The sequence below is a fragment of the Miniopterus natalensis genome, chromosome 3 (genome assembly GCF_054644295.1).
Source record: "Miniopterus natalensis isolate mMinNat1 chromosome 3, mMinNat1.hap1, whole genome shotgun sequence".
NCBI classification, from domain to species: domain Eukaryota; kingdom Metazoa; phylum Chordata; class Mammalia; order Chiroptera; family Miniopteridae; genus Miniopterus; species Miniopterus natalensis.
Genome location: NC_142083.1, coordinates 28031088 through 28049694, shown reverse-complemented (window position 1 = coordinate 28049694; position 18607 = coordinate 28031088). Strand labels below are relative to the sequence as shown.

Sequence of the window (18607 nt, the reverse complement as noted above, 5' to 3'; positions counted from 1 at the left end):
AACCATAGAGAATCCTGACACCAATGGGCCCGCCCACTGCATTCCAAATTCCTCAAATGTCTGCCTCCTAGAATGGGAATGTCTCTCCAAGGCCTGCCCCACACTGAATTTTGGAACACAGATCACTTGTTTTCTTAAATCTCACAGGTCTATGGACAGAGGAATTTAGCCCTAGGATGAGCTACACCCAGAGTCTCACCAATACCCAATTCAAATGATGGAGACAATGAGATTTGGGACCTCAGCTGCTGATAGCTAGAGGGATTCTGGACTGAGAATTGATGAGCTGAGACTGAGGAGGTAGTTGGGATAAGATGAATGTATTCTGCACATAAGACAGATGAGCATTTTGGGGGGCAGAGGACAAACTACAGTGGGCTGATGGTGGTCCCCCAAAAGATAAGTCTATATCTTAATTCTGATAATCTGTGAATGTAGCATTGTTTGAAAAACGGGTCTTTGTAGGTGTGATTAAGTTAAGAATCCTAAGATGAGGAGATCGTCCTAGATCATCCAGGTCGCATTGAATCCAGTGACAAGTGTCCTTATGAGACAGAAGAGGAAAGACACAGACATGGAGAAGTCATGTAAAGACGGGCAGAACTGTGAGGAATGCGGCCACAAGCCCAGGGACACCTGGAGCCTCCAGGGCTGAAGGAGGCAGGACGGGTCCTCCTCCCAGTCTTGGGAGGGAGTGCAATCCTGTAACACCTTGATTTTGGACTTCTGGCCCAAAGAGAGGGAGGATAAGCCTGTATTGTTGTCAGCCCCTCAGGTGTGGTCATGAGTTACAGCCACTGCAGGACACTCATACGAAGGGCTAGAGTCACTCCCCTCTGCCCTTGCCGAGACCTCAGAACCTCTGAGCAGGCAAACCCAGCAGGACAGGGACCTCAAACAAGGAAGGAAACTGGAGCTGGGTCATCATAAGGGCTCTGAAGAGACCTGTCCATCAGGAGGACTTTTCCAAGGTTTGAGCTAAATGGCCTTCAGCACCAGTTTTACAACCCTCCTGACTGTAACCTACACTGGCTCTCTTTAAGGTCTCAGAGCATCGCATATTGGGAGCATTTCATAAGCAGGTTTCAGTCCCGCATGTTTCAAACTGAAAGACCACTGCTTTCTTTGAGAAAAGCAATAGCGAAGCACACAACACTGCCTGGGGCATCGGAGATGGAAGACCTTCGTGCATCCCAGGCAGACATGGCTGCCCTCCCCACTGCTCTCCACTTCTTCACAGGCCACCCTGGTCCCACCTCCCCCTTCCAGACCCAGCCGGTGCCCACCTACCTCCTCGGCCTGCTGGGCCTCCGTGTGCTTATCCAAGTAGGTCCCCTCCAGCACAGAGCCCACGATGGTCAGGCCCTTGCCAGCCTTGAGCTGCGTGGTGAAGGACAGCAGGCGGGGGTGCTTCACACACTGCTCAGAGTCCAGGTTCAACATCACCAGCACCTGGGGCCTGTGTAGGGATAGCAGTTACCATGGCAACTCATCACCACACCCTCACAGGTGGACAGGTGAACAGGTGGGACAGGTGAAATAGGCAACCATGGGAAAGGTGAACAGGTGAGACAAGTGAATAGTCAAATGCATCCTGGGGCCCCAAGCCTAAGGCTGTCTGCTGAAAACCCCGGTGGGCACCTCCCATCCCTGCTCGTTAACACCTCCAGGTAAGAGCAGGATGGGGAGACCAAGGGCTTTCAGTACAGATTAAAATAGGGGGAACCTTCCCCCGACCCCCTCCCAGAAGTGAGAAGAGGGCACAGCCCAGCTGTTACATGCTGAAGTCCTCCATCCACAGGAGCCCCACTAGGAAAGCTCACCCACTTCCCACCCATCACACAGCCCAGGCCCAGCTTAGAGCCCAACATTGCCCTCCAGACGTCTGATCAGACACAAACTGATCACCCTCCCCTCCGGCTGACCCGCCATGGACTGAGGGAAGGTGCTCCATGGGCTCAAAGGGCAGGGGCGGTGTCTGAGGTAGGCTGCGGGTGCTCACCTCCAGTTCTTGGTGTGGGGGGTGCCATGTTCCACACGCAACAGGGCGTAGCGGGCGGCATTAAGCGACAGTCCCCTGATGCCATCCCCCCACTCCTTCTCAGCCCTGTGAAAGAAAGGACAGCAGTGAGGTCCCCACAGCACAGCACACTCAGGAAGCAGGGCAGCCACCCCAGTAAGCCGACTTAGGATCTCTCTGCACTTCTGTAATAGAGGACAGGGCTTCCAGGCCAGTCAAGAGCGGAGAGGGGCAAGACATGGGGAGGGAGCACCATGGCTGGAAGAGGTAGGAGGAGGTGACCCTGGCACCATGTATGGGACCTCAGAGTTTCGGCCAACTGGGGGAAATGAAGATGTGGTGGAGGGACTCTGACGGGCAGTGACCTGGGCAAAGCTGGCTCCAAAAGACGGCTTCACCAGCATGAGCAGTCACAGCCCCCAGACCCTCCTTCGAAATCACTCTGAGAGCTGGGGCAGAACTTCAGGCAGCCCACCCACCTGGCCAGAGAGGCTCCACCTCTCCCTGCCACCCCGCAGGGACCAGGGCGCTGGGGAAATGCCCCAGTGAGGAAACTACAGGCTCTGAGATGCAGTTAGCCTACTACTGTTGCCCACAGCTTTTTCTGACCATGTGGTTTCTGGAAATTTTGAAATCTGCCACTTATCAGTGTTGCCACTGGGTGGATTTTAGTTTCTAAAAAGCACACTAAAAAAGTATGGCTTTTATATATATAGGTAAATCTAATGCTGTGTCATACAAACACAGAATCAACTGAGAACAGTAGATGTGGCAGCTCTCCACCTGTTATGACAACAGCTGCAGCAGAGATCCTGCTCAGGTCCCTGTGCACCTGTCTCCGGGAGAGGGACCCCAGCCCTCCCAGTCCTAACCCACCCTACACAGGACTTGGCTATAAAACCCCAGGAAGGCCCCACTCCAGGAGCACGCCAGGTTGGCAGGGACCCGTGACCTTGGTGGCCGCATTGCCCACAGAACTCACCCTCGGTACTCAATGTACTTGTAGATACAGCCGGCGATAAGCATGGCAAACAGGGCATAGTACCAGGAGCAGATGAACATCAGTGCCAGGCATAGGCTCATGCCCAGGAAGGATAGCGTCCTGGGGGAGTGTGTGGTCATCTAGTGGCCGCAAGTGGGGGCCAGAGTCCATGCCCTGGCCCGCACCCGGACCCTCATACCTCACATGCCCCGTCCATCCCCATGCCCCAAACTAACATCTAAGCAGCTGCCTCAAAAACGTTACTGGTCCCTTAGTGAAAATCTTTCTTTCAGTTACTCCTAAAAAACAGCAGGGATGCCTGGCAACTGGCTCCTCCATCCTGAGTTGACTCCAACGGCTGAAATGGCCCCACTGACACCTGCAGAAGCCCTGGCTCTTCAACTATGCTGAACATCCACTCTACTCCCCAAGGCACTCAGCACCCCGCTGGGCACGAAACTCAGCACCTGACGCCCAGGGAACATGAGACCAAGCAGCCCCGGGTTCCATACTGAAAACAAGGGTTGCCGCACAGTGGGCATCCCAGGTGACAAACACAGGCACACTGCCCTCACCAGCCTGGCTGGGCTCTTCCACAAAGGACAACCAGGGCCCCTGCAGTCTTTGGGCCCCACAGCAGCTGGCCCTGCAGACGCACCATGTATCCCCTCCCAGTGGTAGCCTTACAGGTGGCAGCCTTACCAGTGGTAGTATCTGAAGCGTGGGCGCCAGTTAGGGGTGCGCAGTAGGGTCTGCACAGCGCAGGCCAGGTTCACAAACATGTAGCACATGAGGAAGAACCTGGGGAACCAAGAAGCAGCGTCAGAGGGGCCGAGCAGATTCCACAGTGGTCCCAACATCTGCTCCGTCCTGCGGGAGTCCCTGCCCACCACCTCCCGTGAGCCCCCTCACCCACATCAGTGTCCTTCCTATGGGAATCTCCTTGTCCTGACCCCATCACTGCCCTCCAGGTCTGCCTGCCCGCCTGTCATCCACATCACTGTCTCACCATAACCATCTGGGCCCCTTCCCAGTCTACTATTCCCTGAGCAGAAGGCCAGCCCTGAGAGCAGGGCCTCATGTCCCTGTAGTGGTCACAGTGGTGACCACATCCCCGTCCCTACATGCCGTCTGCACCCGCACTCACATGGAGAGGATGGGAGCCACACTGTCCAGGGAAGCGATGAGGATGCCAATCTCACAGATGAGAGCCGTGAGCAGCAGCGCCCACGTGGGCTCCCCGTTGGCCTTCCCATGGCCGAACACCTGCGGGGAGAATGGCACGTGGGCTGGGGACAGAGGCCAGCAGCAGCCGTAGGAACAAGGGCTGGAGCTGGTTGGTCCAACCCACAGGGTCTCAGAGATGCAATATACGCAGGAGTGGACTTTCATGACGCGTCCTGCACCCTGCCCAGGGGCCCGGGAAGAAAACCTGACACCCAGAACTCATAAAGCAGATGGAAGCCAAGTGCCATCAGGGTGCAGAGCAACATCCAGTGTGTTGGATGGGGGTCTCCTGGGGTCCTAAGCCCAGCCTTGAGGGGAGAGAATTTTGCAAGGACCTCATTGAACCTTCACCCACAGCGATGTGGGGGGGCAGAACCTTCCAGAAGGTCTGCCCCATGCTCAGGGACACCAGGCTTGGAAAACTCTTCCTGCCCACTCCCTGCTGCCCAGGGGTTCTGGGAAGGGAAACTCAGAGCATACTGCAGAAAGACACAGAATGAAACACAAAATGCAGACCCAGTGAAGCGGAGGGTCAAGGTGGGTTCCCCAACACTAGGGCCGCCCCTCACGCCACCTTTCCGACAGTCCAGGACGGTCCCCGTGCCGTCAGTGCACCCTCCACGACCTTGTCTCTCCTGAGCGAACAGAAAGAGCCGTGAAGGGTGAAGAAACCCGAGTCTGCTGGGATTGGTTTCAGGAAACTATGCTGGCACCACAGCGACAGTGTCACTCCTCAGACACTCAATAAATATGAAGGTCATGTCCCCAAAATTAACCTGGTGAAGTACTGACCCCAGCACCTTAGGACATGACTATGTTTGGAGTGGAGAGCTCTGAAGAGGTCACCAATGAGGTCACTGGGGTGGACCCTGATCCAATCTGACTGGGGTCATTATAAGAGAGTAAAACTGACACACACACAGAGATGGCCATGTGAGGACAAGGGGAGAAGAGGGCCATCTACACCCCAAGAAGAGGGTCGTCTACACCCCAAGAAGAGGTCTCAGGAGCAACCAGCCCTGAGACACCCTGACCTCAGATTTCCGGCTTCTAGCACTGGGAGAGAACCAGCTTGTTGTTTAAGCCACCCTGTGGCCTTTGTCATGGTGGTGCCAGGGCACTAACACATCAATGGCCTGAAGTTTATTCCAGAAAGCTTTAGCCCAACTAGAGGAAGAAGGGACCCCAGACACCATGACCCTCATCACCATCACAGTGGGACAGTCCTGGGGTGCAGAGTCCCCCAGGACAGATGCCAACTCCACAGGAGGTGAAGGCATCCACAGTCACTCATGTGAACTGCTCTGCCAGCCCAGGGTAGTGAGGGGCTGCCTCTATCTGCTGCACCAGTGCCCTCAGCCCAGTGACCATCTGGAGTGGGGGGTTGCCAGGCTAGAGATGGGGACAGGGGTGCCTCCCACCATCTTTAACCATAAAGATCATGCTCTGGGACAGAACCTCGGGGACCCTCCAGACATGTTCCTTCCCAAGGATCCTGCTCTCAGAAGGGAGCCACTGATGTAACCCCAGACCTGCGGGCAGCCACTGCTCACCTGGAGGAAGGGGATGATGCCATCTCGGGCGATGGCCTGCAGCAGACGTGGTGCCCCCGTCAGGCTCTGCAGGCCAGCACCGCAGGTGGAGAAGAAGGAGCCGATGACGATGACCCAGGGGGACGGCCAGGCCAGCATGCCGATGACAAGGTTCCCCTGCAGGGCCTCCCCGAACCTGTGGGAGGGGCAGGCGGGTGGGCTTTGAAAACATAAGCTGAAGAGTAAACATTTTCCCAGCTTCTGAGTGGGCATAATGGCACCTCCACTCCGAGTAAACACATGGGTCTCGCTCCCAAGGGTCCTCTCAGGAGCAGGGAAGCCATAACCCAGCCCAGGGTCCATGAGGCCACTGTCACTTGTGCAAAAGTGACAGACAGCGGGTATGGCCTCACTGTCGGGGACCTGCAGGAGCCCTCACACCCCGAGGGGCTGATGGACACACACCCACCAGAAAGCAGGGGTAGCGGGCTACAGCCTGGGGGGCCAGCCGCTCCTCCACTGAGTGGTGGGGCCAGGGGGGTTCCCCGCGGCCTCTCCCGGGATCCCCTGCAACCCCAACTGTCGGGTCTGAGATTGCTCTATGGTCTCCCAGCTCCAGGCTGGAACAGGAGAATAGATGCATGAGATCAAATAGACCCTCAACCAAGGGGCTGTGGGGGCTTATTGCTCCACACACCAAGTGTAAAATCCTGAGTGATCTCAATTTCAAAGCTAAAGTCATCCAAGAAAACCGACTCTGTCCCCAGAAATTTCTATAGGTTGCACATAAAAACCAACATACTTATCTCGTAAGATCACGCCTTCGATGCAGGCCCCGAAGAGCACGATGCAGGAGAGGTCTGCAGCTTGTATCAAGGAAACAGTGGACACCATGTGCTGGCAGCAGGGCCCTGGTTGCGGATGGGCCTGGAGCCACCCTGTGCCCACCCACTCTGGGTGTACTGCCATGTCCCAGTGGCCCTCAGGCACCTTCCTCTCTGCTGAGTCCTGGCTCCACAGAGCAGGGCCTCAGGCCAGGGAGGACATGCCAGCCAGGCCTGCAGTGTGACGACCACAGGAGACACTTGGTTGCTTACAAAGGACAAACTTCAGTGAGAGAGAAGGATAAGGCCAGTGACACAGCATGGTAAAACTGACTAGAGCATATATGTGTGATTACATGATACACATGTGGTTGTGTGTTACTAATGTGTGATATGATGCTTGTGGTAACATGGTTACTGTATGTAGTTTACACACAATATCACAACCAACTATGGAGGTGGTGCCCAGGTGTCGTGTTTTATTTTCTTGCATCAGATCAGTACCTTTCTAAGGTCCCTCTCTAAGGGACAGATGTTGTGATCAGAACTTGCCTAAACCAGAGACACTCACCCAAAGCTGCTGATGGCACAGTAGTGAGCCACGCAAGGTGTCGGAGGCAGGAGCCCTCAGGCCCTGAGGGGCTGATGGACAGCCCCTGTGCCTATGCCTCCTACACCTTGACCCCTTTAAGGATACAAATAAAAGATGTGGTCACAATGGCCAGGATGGTTCCTGTGGGGATTGACTTCTGGGCATCCCTGAGGTCCCCAGACCGGTTCGAACCCGCCATGATGCCTGTGGGAAGAGAGAGGCAGAGCTGACCCGTTACCAAACAAACCTAGAAAACTCCATCCCCACTGGCCAAGGCCCATCTGAGGCTGAGTTAGGATGAACAGTCCAGGACCTCAGCTGTGCCATGCTGGAAAGATGTGAGCTGAAGACCACATCTGTGTGGGACCAATGTCCCCAGCCCAGGTCTCAAAGAGCACAGCCTAGATGTCACAGTGCAGCTGTGAGATGGCTACTGCAGGGCACATGGGAAAAGGCTCCAAATGTCTCCCACATGCTCCACAGGGTCAGCTGACCCTACCATGAACTAAATCACAGTCAAGATCAGAGCAAGGCTCAACCCCGTTGATACCAAACCAGAGTCAGCCGCCAGGTGCAACCGGCTGCGATCTCATTTTCCTTCCAGATTTGGATTAATCCACATGGCTGGGGATTGAACACTCCCTGGACAATGATGCTAAATGCTGACTTCCTCACGGTGCCAGGTCTGAATCAAGCACTGTAAGAACATGACCCTAAAGTAACTCGAGGGCTCCCCACATTAACTCTGCACTGGGTTCAATCCTCCTTCTCCAGCACATGGCTGTGTCATTGCCCACACCCTGGAGACTCAAGTAAAATGATTCCAACTGGGCTCAAAGAAACGCCCAACTGTTGGCAGGTTTGTTCAGCGCCCCATGAGCATGTTCTAGGTGTGACTTGATATGCCAACATGCTCAGAAAGATGGCAGTACTGGTGGCTGGGTGGGTGGGAGTGCTGGCACAGGGCCCACAGACAGGGTGCAACCAGGACTGGGAACACCTGCACCCACAGAGGATGTTTCCACACTCTCCACCCACCAGATCTGCTCTTATCCCAGAACATGTTCCACAATGACAGGTGTCGGGTATGGTATAGGACGATGACCCCCTAGGGGGCAAGATCCACAGCCCACCATTCACCAAAGTAAGTCCATGACCCCACCTTTGAGGGGAGACTAAAAAGAAGCACTTGCCAACACCTCCCCCACTCCCGCCTCTAAATCCATGGCTTTAGTAAGAGCTGAGGTGAAGTACAGAAATGCACTGAGCGGCGCCTTACAGGCCAGCCTTCCACAGTGCAGACAGGCTTGTGCGGGGCAGGGGTGGGGGAAAGACTTTCATACACTAAGGGCCGTATCTGCGTGGGACAAGAGGTCAGCTGACTCTCTTGTAAGGACAAGGGTGGCTGCAGTGCCTGACCACTAACAGCTCTCTGTGCTCTCTCCTAGGCGCCACCTAATGTGCACTGGATGTTCTCAGCAAGGCCGCACCACAGTCACAGACTTACTTCTAATAACATGGGCCTCTCAGGAGAGCGTGGAACAAAGCTGCCTTAAACCACACGACTTCCTGTGCTCCCCACTCAGAACAGACGGGGAGCAGATTGCGCTCATTACTTGAGCCAAACAGGAAAGAAAGGAGGGCGGGGGAGGGGGACAGGGTTGGCTACAGTAGAGCTGAGGGAGGAGGAGATGGCTCGGGCCCACCAGCCTGGAACGCCTGAGGCCTCACCAGTCACGGAGGGAAAGTAGATGCCGACCAGCATGGTGAAATAGGTCATGATGTCGGTGAGCACGTAGGGCAGCCTGCTGCTTCTGCTCTCCTCCGGCACAGGCACCGAGGGTGTACCCTTCTTCTCCACAAACACCCCTTTGTCTGTGTACACACTCCAGAGGTTATCTGTGGGGAAAAGAGGACGGGTAACAGGACTCTAGGGGCTTCTGTCAGGATTCCCGCCATCGGGAGGCCCAGCAGATGCACCAGGCACACTCCAATTTCACACAATGGCAAGGACATCAAGCTCAGAAACTGTTCACCTTAATCACTGAATGAAAGATTTCGGGCCTAAAGTCAAATTTGCAGAGAAGACTTCACTCAAACAAGTGTGTCCCTGACACGGTGCCTTGGGGCTCTGAGGAAAGTTCTCCAAGTGGAGAGAGTCAGTCAGCAACCCCTGCACATAGGTCACCTCACTGATGGAGGACCCCTAAGGGGCAGCAATGGCCCCATCCCACACACACAACTGAAGTGACACCTTAGGCCCACCTCCTACCTGTGCAAATGCACCCCTGGGCAGATCCAGCCTGGCCAGACTACAGCCTGTAGGCCCCCTCTCCATACAGAACCCCCTTCCCTCCCAAACCCTCTAGAGGGTCCCTGCTGCAGAGCCCATCCCCCAAGGGCTCCCTCCCCTGACATGGATCCCCTCATCCCATAGACATCCCCCAATCCCTGCAGATCATCTCTATGCCTCACTCCTACTTTCCACCTATCCCTGCTCCCTCAAAACAGGGTACCCTGTCTCCACCTCTACCTCCCTGAGTGAACTGTAAACAGCTGCCCCCTCCAAGGGAGTTGCTCTGCCAGAACCCAGAAGTAAGTGCTGGGCTCACTAGCCAGGGGCCTATGAGCATTAGGATCCCATACTGAGGGATGTGTGGACATGTGCAGCCCTGACCCATCTCTGCCCACCCATCTCAACTCAGTACAGCCCCCGCATTCCCCCAACACCCACTGTCATCACAGCCTTGGAGGGAACACATGATATCGATCTACCACGGGATGGACAGCTAGGGACCCAGTGATCACGGCCTCAGAATTATTCTACTTTCTTTTCCATAAAAGGTCAGGCCTCTCTCCTGGTGTGGTGGGGTGGCCAGCACAATCTCTCATCACAGAAGAACTCAGAGACAGGAAAAACCAGTCCCCACCGGTTAATTACTTTCCTCATTAACAGAGCTACTAAGAAGTCCTGAAGAAAAAGATGAACTTGGAGTCCCCGAACTGCTGGCCCCCACGACACAGCTGCATCTAAAGCCCCGGGGAGAAGCAGGCCGAGCAGGGCCCTGGCAGATCAGCATCGAGGAAGGGGTGGCACACCATGGACTGGGCAGCAGGATGGGATCCCCGGGACTGGGATTTGGACAACTCAGTCCTGCCAAGATCCACTGGGCACTCACCCAGGAAGACGCCGCTGGCCACACCTGGGATTCCCTGAATCTCCGTGAGGTTGTTCTGGGCAAAGTACTCATCGCAGGTGGCGCTGGGCATGGAGTTGTTGCAGAAGAGGCCCCAGAGTGAGGTGGTCACTGTGCCGTTGGTGGTGGTATAGACTTTGGCACAGGTGTCAAAGTTGCGTCTTGATAACGTGCGGTTCCCTAGCAGACAGACCCTGGAGCGGGAGTGGGGGTGTGAGAGGACATGGGGAATATGAGAAATTACTTTACCACTTTCTTCAGTGATGGTGGAAGTTTGCAGGGGTCTCCTGGAAGTAGCTCTGACACTCTCCATTTAGCATGATGGGAACATTTGCATGAGCTGCTGGAAATCAGTGTCTAAGCAGGAGATCAATTCTCATGCGGAGAGGGGCTAAGGGACGGTCTGTTCTGCCACCCTGTTCTGGAGTGTCTGTCATAGGAATAAACAAGACTATTCCCACCCGGGGGGCTCCCTCCACATAGAGACAGCAAAGCATAGGATCCAGGAGGGGACTGGGTGCCAGCTGCCTCAGTCCACCCCACCCAGGCCAATGGGCAACCTGATGCTTGAATGCCAGCCATACCACCAGCTCACTTACTCTCTCTGTGACCTAGGGCCACTTCATTGTGACTAAGTGTACCCATTCAAAAGGGGGACAATGTAGGAATCCCCTTGAGGGTTTTTGTGAGGACTAGGGGAGTAGGCCACACCTGGGAGGAGCTCAATGCTGCCTGACTATCCTCAGGGCCACCAGCCAACCTATACATCCTTAGACCTTCACCAAACCTCCTGTCCTGTCCTTGCAGGTGGCTAGCTACAAAAGTAGCCTGACTGCTCATCCCCGATGCCAGTGAGAAAAGGTAAGACTGACAGACACACGGCATCGCCACCCCAGGCTCCACTGTTATGGCCACAGATGAAACCTGAATTACAAACCAGGAAACACTGTATCCTTACAGATCTGACCCAAGCAGAAGGACAGACAAGGGACCCCTAACTGAAGACTGGGACTCACGGGATGTCCGGAGGGTCGAAGGCGGTCTTGATGACGCCGGCGTAGATAGCAAGGATGGACAGCACCACGCAGGCCAGGAACACCAGCGCCAGCTTGTTGACGTACTTGACGCCCACGAAGACCACCATGGCCATGAGGATCAGTGTGCAGGTCCCATACACTCGCATGTTGTGCAGCAAGGCCACAGCCTCGCCATCTGGTGAATCGGCGTGGATGATGGACGCACCAGGGGAGATGTAGGTCTGTGGGGACAAAGCAGGTCAAGAAGGGCAGCCTAAGGCCCTGGCCAGGTGGCTCAGTGGGTTGGAGCATTGTCCAGTGCACCAAAAGGTTGCAGGTTTGATCCCTGCTTGGGGAGTGTACGGGGGCAACCAACTGATGTTTCTGCCCAGCTGGGCGTGGCTCAGCGGTTGAGCATCGACCTAGGATTCAGGAGATCGAGGTTTGACTCCCAGTAGGGGGCGTGCAGGAGGCAGCCAGTCAATGACTCTCATCATTGTGTTTCTATCTCTCTCTCCCTCTTCCTTCCTCTTTCTGAAATCAATAAAGACATATTAGAAAAAAAAGAAAAAAAAAGGGCAGTCTATCCACCCTGCCTGGAAAATAACCATATGGGGAGAGGGACAGGGCCAGGCACCACCTTCTGAAGGGGTCCTTCACTGGGGTGGGGGGGGGGGGGCGCTAGTGCTGGGCTTCCTCCTACCCCGAGAGCCCCTACACCACCAAAATGCATCTACAGGGGACCTTCGGGTATACAAAACATAGGCATCAAATGGTGAGGGATGGGGCACGATTCTGAGACAAAGCTTAGGACCCTTCACAGTGAGTGTTAGACACAAGGATCCCCCACTTCCCTAATTTAAAAGGAGAGCAATGTTTTTCTAATAGGGATGTAATTCCAGCTTGGAGATCAGTGCCAGCCCAGCACAGTCCTCCCAGAACCACACTGGGCTGGCAACGAGTGCAGACACACTGATGGGTACTGTGTGCATCCTGTTGGAATGATGAACCAAGGGACTGAGGAACTGGCCACTTAGCTCTAAGGAGTGGGTGGGACTGGGTATGGATACCTGACAAATAAGGGCTTAAAGAGCATGTCACCCCATGGCCCACCATCAGGAAACCTGGTTTTTCTGGCAGCCATACCCTCAGCACTGGAGCAAGGAAGAAAGTCAGGACAAAAGTGTGGGGAGCCCCAAAGATCTCAACCTCTGAGGGGTCTGGCCAACCAGGAAGGCATATCTACCTTAAAATACATTGAAAGGCTGAGCATTAAGTACTTCAGTTTCAAGTTTTGGGGGAACCTAGAATGTTTGCCAGAGGGCAAGGAACAGCTGAGAAGAAAAGACCTGACAGAAAGCTCTGCCCTTGGGGTCAGTGCCCAGGCAAAGGGAACCAGCCCAAACAAAGCACTTACCAGAAAAATCTCAATGGTCCCCAAAATATACATGGCCCCTGCGAAGGTCGTGCCCAGATAGAAGCAGAGGCCCACGGCCCCTCCAAACTCCGGCCCCAGGGCCCGAGATATCATGTAGTATGACCCGCCAGCTGCAAAAAACACCAAACAGGAAACAGGGTTAAGGACCCACCATGTACTGTGAACATGGACTTCACAGAACAGACGGCAGTTGTGACTAAACAGGGTCATGATGAAAAACAGCCACAAGCAGAGGATAGAGCCCATAAGTCTATACATTTTGATGTAAGTGCAACACTTCCATTCTCTTAACTTCTGCCCCAAAAGGCCTGAGAACCCAGGGCTGCTTAAGCATCTTTTTTGTATCACCCCCAGAGTGCAGCTGACACCCAGGTCCCACAAGTCTGTCCCTGGCCATTCTGTCGGACAGCCAAGTCCATGCTCAGACACCAACCTAGAGACCGCTGCATGACTCTGGGAAGCCTGAAGAATTTCTCAGGTGTGCCTTTTTTCTGAAAAGCAAACCTAAAAGCCAATCTGCCACTAGAATCATCTCTCCAAATGAGCGTATCACAGCTCCTCCTGGAGTGGGTGTAGACTGAAGGCAGACTGGTCCCCATGTCTGGGCCAGTAGACCCACAGGGGGCCTCATGCTCCATGGCTAGTGGGAGGACAGCCAGCAGGAGGATGGCCAGCAGAAGAATAGCCTCTACACCAATGCTGCTCTTGGAGTTATGGGAAGTTCTGGGGGAGGGGCAGCTATTCAAGGACTTGGGGTGCAAATCATGCTAGACCTCACTTATATACACACAGGCTGCACAAGCTGCAGGGGAACAAGGTGGCGTCATTTCAGGTCCTTGAATCCAGGTGGCAAATAAACTAGGGGCATTTTTGCCTGCACCTTGGCTAATGAAGAGACAACACAGCCTAAGGTACAAACTGGGCACAGCACTGGCCCACTTGCCTACCCGCCTTCCCTTCTCTGCTGAGCTCACGGCCCTGCAGGCACTGCCCTCCCAGGACCAGGGATGGAAGCTGCAAAATGAGGGGAAACAAACAGCCATGATTTCAGGGCTCAAATGCCACAGTGAGCCCTGCAGGAAACAGAACAGAGCTCCCCCATCCCCATCACCCAGGCAGCCCCTTCCATGTTTTTACCCCTCAGTCACACAGCATTAGAGGCAATAAATGAAGCCTGTGGTGCTTTAGTTTTGTCCATTTAAAAACAGAATGATGGTTTGTGGGAAATTAAACTTCAGAATCAAAGGGACACATCTGGTCATAAAATGCTAGCCTCTTGTCCAGACAGCAAAAGCAAAAGTTTGACAAGAAAAAATCTTGGGGGTGTTGATATGGGTGCCTGCTCCGAGGAGAATCCCAATTGTACAGCATCCTCTGAGCTCTTGGAAAGGCACTGGGGGACAAGCCACAAAATGGGCCCCTATCCTGGTATTAGCAAAGCCCCACAGTGCCCTTGGGGGAAACATGGGAAGAGGCCCCAGGAAACCAGGGGCACTAGCCCACGAGAATCCTTGTGCAGGTGGGAGCCAAAAGCATCACTGCCCAAAGGCGGGGGTCACTGCAGACAGAGCTTCTGGAAGGCCTGGCCAGGCTAAGGAAGTGCCTCTCCCACCCACCTGACCCCTCCAGATGTGGAGATCTCAGTGCTCAGACATGAATGATCAGCAGCAACCTCCAGGCGGGTAAGGGCATGTCCAACTGGGCTTTTGGGGACTGGGCCCTACTTCCTGCCTCACCTGCAGCCACCTTGGGTGAAGGGCTAACGTTAAGGTCATTGTCAAAATGAAAGTGGAGCATGCCAGCAGGAGAAGCTGAATCCACAGCAGGGTTCAGTTCAGTTACTACCCACAAAAGGAAGGCTTCGTTTCAGACCACCCACCGTCCAGCACCCCCTTACCTGGGACCACGCCATTGGTGGCAATCGCACTCATTGAGATAGCAGTTAGCATTGTCTGCAAAAAGACAGGTGACCCTTTTAGAAGAGCATTTCTGAGGGCAACCCCAGAGATGAGAGCACAGCAGCAGGTCTGGGGCAGAGCCCAGCAGGCCCAGCTGCCTGCTTCCCAGCTCCTGATCACAAAAGGGCTGCTGAGTAACCAGCAGGAGAAGCTTCAGACATTCAGGACTGCAGCCCCGAACCCCATGTTCTCTCCCACTTAACTCCCAAAACTGAGCTCCTACAGGTTGCCCAGAAAACACTTGACTCGGGACCCCATCCAGCACTGAAGGGCCAGCTTCTACCTGGGCTCTCATCCTCTATAAGTATAAGGGGGACTCTGCCTTGGATATAAGGTTCCCATCTGCTCAGGAAGCAGCCACATCCATTGGTTGGGGAGTAACTATTTTACAACCTAAGGACCAGAAAGAACAGCCTGGAAAGCGAAGGCGCCTGTGACCGTCACGACCTGGTTCTTGCTGGGCCATGTGCTACCTGAACAAGCCCTCCCCCCATTACCCTGCTTTTTATCCTTTTTGGTTTGTGTCTGGCACTACTCCAGGTACTTCCAAACTCTTAAACATAAGAAATATGCTGTGACCAGGGGAGAATGCCGCGGTGACGACACTACAGCTCCAGGAAGCCTAGGGCAGCAGGGAAAGTGGCCTGAGAGGAGCCCGGAGGACGCCCACTCATCTGCATTGTTTGAATTCTTTAGACAGCCGTCTCCAGGTGACACAGCTTAATCACCCTCCTAACAATAAAGGAAGTAGGAAAAATAAGGGCCGGGAGGAGGCAGTGAGGAGCATCCAGAGGGTAAACGAGATGCAACTGAATGGTGGAAAGAGATTACGTGTCGCTAACAGACAGGAACACAGGTGCAGAGGCCAAGTGCTGCGTCTTGTGTGCCAGGGTCTGGGGCTCAACAAGTCACTAACACATGTCCCTTCCTATAAAAAGGGTCCTGAAAATGTCTAGATGAATCCAACTGGAAGGGGCTCTGGTTGAAGTGCAGGACCCCTTTGAGTGGTGACAGTGCCCGGTGAAAACCCTCAGTCACTGGGTTGCCCTCTGTACTTCTGCAGATGCAACTGAAGAAGACTCCCTGGGGCTGATAGACAGCCTGGTCACAGGCCCCAGGCCACACCCATTTTCCCCATGATCACACTGGCACCAGTGAGGAGGCTGCCCTGGGATAGAATCCACATAGTCAACCTCAGATCGAAGGGCCTGGGCTCTGGAGAGTCCAAAGTTGTTCACACGGTCAGGTCTCTGGACTCCAGCTACCACTGCCCCAAAGGCAGAAACGCCACACTTGGCAACAGGCTGGGTCACTCACGCAGGTGCAGCACATGAATACGATAAGGAAGGACTCCAGGACGCCGGCCACGCCCACAATCCAGGTCAGCCGCAGGAAGAGGATCACACCGAGAATGTTCTGCAGGCAGGGCAGGTAGACTCCGATGAAGGTGCCCATGCCTGGGCTCTAAGAGAGAGAACAGCGGTTCCAGGGAGGCCATGCCCGCACCCAGGAGGGGCCAATCTCTGCCCCTTTCCCCAGGGATCCCTCCTCTAGGAGCCCTGGCTATCCTCTCAGGCCCCAGGGAGAGGTCCCAGGAACAGGAGGGCAAGGAAAGGAACAGTCAAGGGTGGAGAGCTTCAACTGCCTGGACCTGGAAAAGTGGTTGAGGGAGGACCACACCTCAGAAGGAACAGAGGCTCCAGGAGATTCCAGAGTAGGACACTGGCTGCCCAGGAGCAGGGTGGCCTTCTGGGACAGACCAGACCATATCATCGCCAGCAAGCAGAGAGGGGAGCAGCCAGGCTGGGCCTCCCTCCTCTGTGAGGGGTACAGCAGGAAGGTGGAAAATTTGGGAAAAGATGAGAGCATAAGGCTCTAGGCTCTGGGCAACGCAACTGCAGGTCTGGGTTCTAGACCCTCAGGAGACCACAATCTGAGAAGTAAGGGCCACGGAGGATGAGACAGTAATGTTCCCTAAAACCACGGATGGTGCAATGATACCAACTCCAGGCAGAAATCAGCAATGTCTCAACCCACATGGAAGAAGTGATCATGGGGCACCGTCAAGAGTTCAGAGAACTGGCTGCCTGGGCGCACAGCATACTCCTTTCCCCAAGTCCACAACTGCAAGTACAGAAACATGGCAGGGGTGCCACTGGATGTGGGGTAACTGCGGGGTGCTGCTGGATGTGGGGTAACTGCAGGACGGGGCAGTGCTGGGAGGGTCTACTGTGGTCCTGGAAAGACTATGGGATGAGCAGCCCAGAGGACAGGGTGGCAACATGGCCAGGAGCCACCACAGTGGTACCAGCCCTCCCTGTGTCCTGGGATGATAGCCAGTGTGACGACACAGTCAGGCAGCACACTTGGGATTTCAGGACATCTGGCGGGAAAGACAAGATGCTGTTTAAGATGCTGTTTCATGGGGAAAGGAAGCTTTCCTGTGAATGACAAGGCTGACCAGAAACAAGGACCTCGTGTGGCAGCTCAGAGAGATGCTACAGCCCTTAAGTTCAGGGAGACATAGCCCAGCCCCAGGAATGTGGCTGGAGGGCAAATACCCAAAGAAGAACGGGCTGAACCCCTATTAAAGGAAGTAGCTGGGCTTCTCAGGTGAAAATGGAGCTGTCAACAGACAGGAACACCTGCCACTGAGTGTAGACAAGGCCACAGAGCTCCCACAGATTCTAGAACCCCGGCGAGAATGACCTAAGAGAGCAGCCTGGTGAGTGGGGAGCCAGGGTCAGAAAGCCCACATAGACCCAGAGCCTGAGTCCTGGACTCAGGGCAGCTCCTTTAATGCCTGGCCCAGAGCTGCAGCTCCTGGCCAGGGCACTCCTACCAAGCCCGCCCACCCATGGGATAACTGTGCTTTTTGTGTAAAGTATTATGGGTCTTACAGACAGGGTGGGCCTATTTCAATGGTATAAAATTGAGAATGGAAACGCAATGACAGCAATGCTGGACAAACTGCTGGCTTCTATTTTATAATCTTAGTGAACATATGAAGAGATCAATAAACCACCACAGGAGGCTCAGAGTAGCTGGGACTTCAGGTCTCATGTGGGCCCCGCCTGCCTGGAGCCAGTTCTGTGCCCAGCAGCTGACATGGTCCTGAGTCACCCTGGAAGGGCACAGTGGCCTGCAGTTCTCTCATAAAAGGCAGCTTTGAAGGATCACCCAATCTTAGGCCCTGGAGGCGCCAGGCCTTGGAGACGGAGCCTGGGGGGAACAAACGACCCATCTCTGGGAATGAGCTCCTATGTCAGGTTGGTCAGAGAGACAATAAGGGACAGCCTCACCTCCCTTCCCAGGGGACCTACACTCAGTCCTAAGTGGGGTGACTAAATTCATCCCAACTGAAATCTGTTCACACAGCTACACAGTCCCGCTGAGGATCACAGGGTAACTATCCCTCCTGTGACTGAAACCCAATCCTGTTCTAGGTCCCAATCTGGCAGTGGGTCCACACCACGTGCCTTGCAAAGATTCACCAGGCTGACCACTAAGGCTACATCTCAATAAAAACTTCAATGAGGGGTCTGGGCTGCATTTCTGTCTGTGCTGCGAGAACATCTGTGACCCGCTGGGCTGTGCCATGTGGCCTGAAAGGAGCTGCAACAGCAGGTGGAGGCCCAGGTGGTGCCACTAGCTGAGGCTGAGGGTCAGTTCCGGGAAGCATTCGGACCCAGGCCCCTGCGGGAAAGCATCTGTTTCCTGGAGCAGGCTGATGGCTCCCTGGAACACAAGCTCCAGTAGACAGAGGGACAGCTGTGTACTGTGTGCATGAACAGCTGGACTCCCGCAGTGGAGCCAAAGCA

General features: G+C 54.7%; 1 protein-coding gene across 2 annotated transcripts in view; it reads right to left on the bottom strand.

Moving 5' to 3' along the window:
* Window positions 1-18607, bottom strand: part of SLC12A7 (solute carrier family 12 member 7) — an 82869-nt gene that overhangs the window by 12223 nt on the left and 52039 nt on the right. For both annotated transcript variants that reach the window (XM_087815360.1, XM_016212207.2), the window contains exons 4-17: window positions 16104-16250; window positions 14726-14780; window positions 12808-12938; window positions 11391-11632; window positions 10357-10568; window positions 8909-9076; window positions 7283-7381; window positions 6564-6621; window positions 5783-5957; window positions 4150-4268; window positions 3705-3803; window positions 3003-3122; window positions 2003-2107; window positions 1291-1459 (exon numbers count right to left, since the gene is read on the bottom strand). In XM_087815360.1, coding sequence (XP_087671486.1) covers window positions 1291-1459; window positions 2003-2107; window positions 3003-3122; window positions 3705-3803; window positions 4150-4268; window positions 5783-5957; window positions 6564-6621; window positions 7283-7381; window positions 8909-9076; window positions 10357-10568; window positions 11391-11632; window positions 12808-12938; window positions 14726-14780; window positions 16104-16250 — 1899 coding nt within the window. The remainder of the gene's footprint in view (window positions 1-1290; window positions 1460-2002; window positions 2108-3002; window positions 3123-3704; window positions 3804-4149; window positions 4269-5782; window positions 5958-6563; window positions 6622-7282; window positions 7382-8908; window positions 9077-10356; window positions 10569-11390; window positions 11633-12807; window positions 12939-14725; window positions 14781-16103; window positions 16251-18607) is intronic.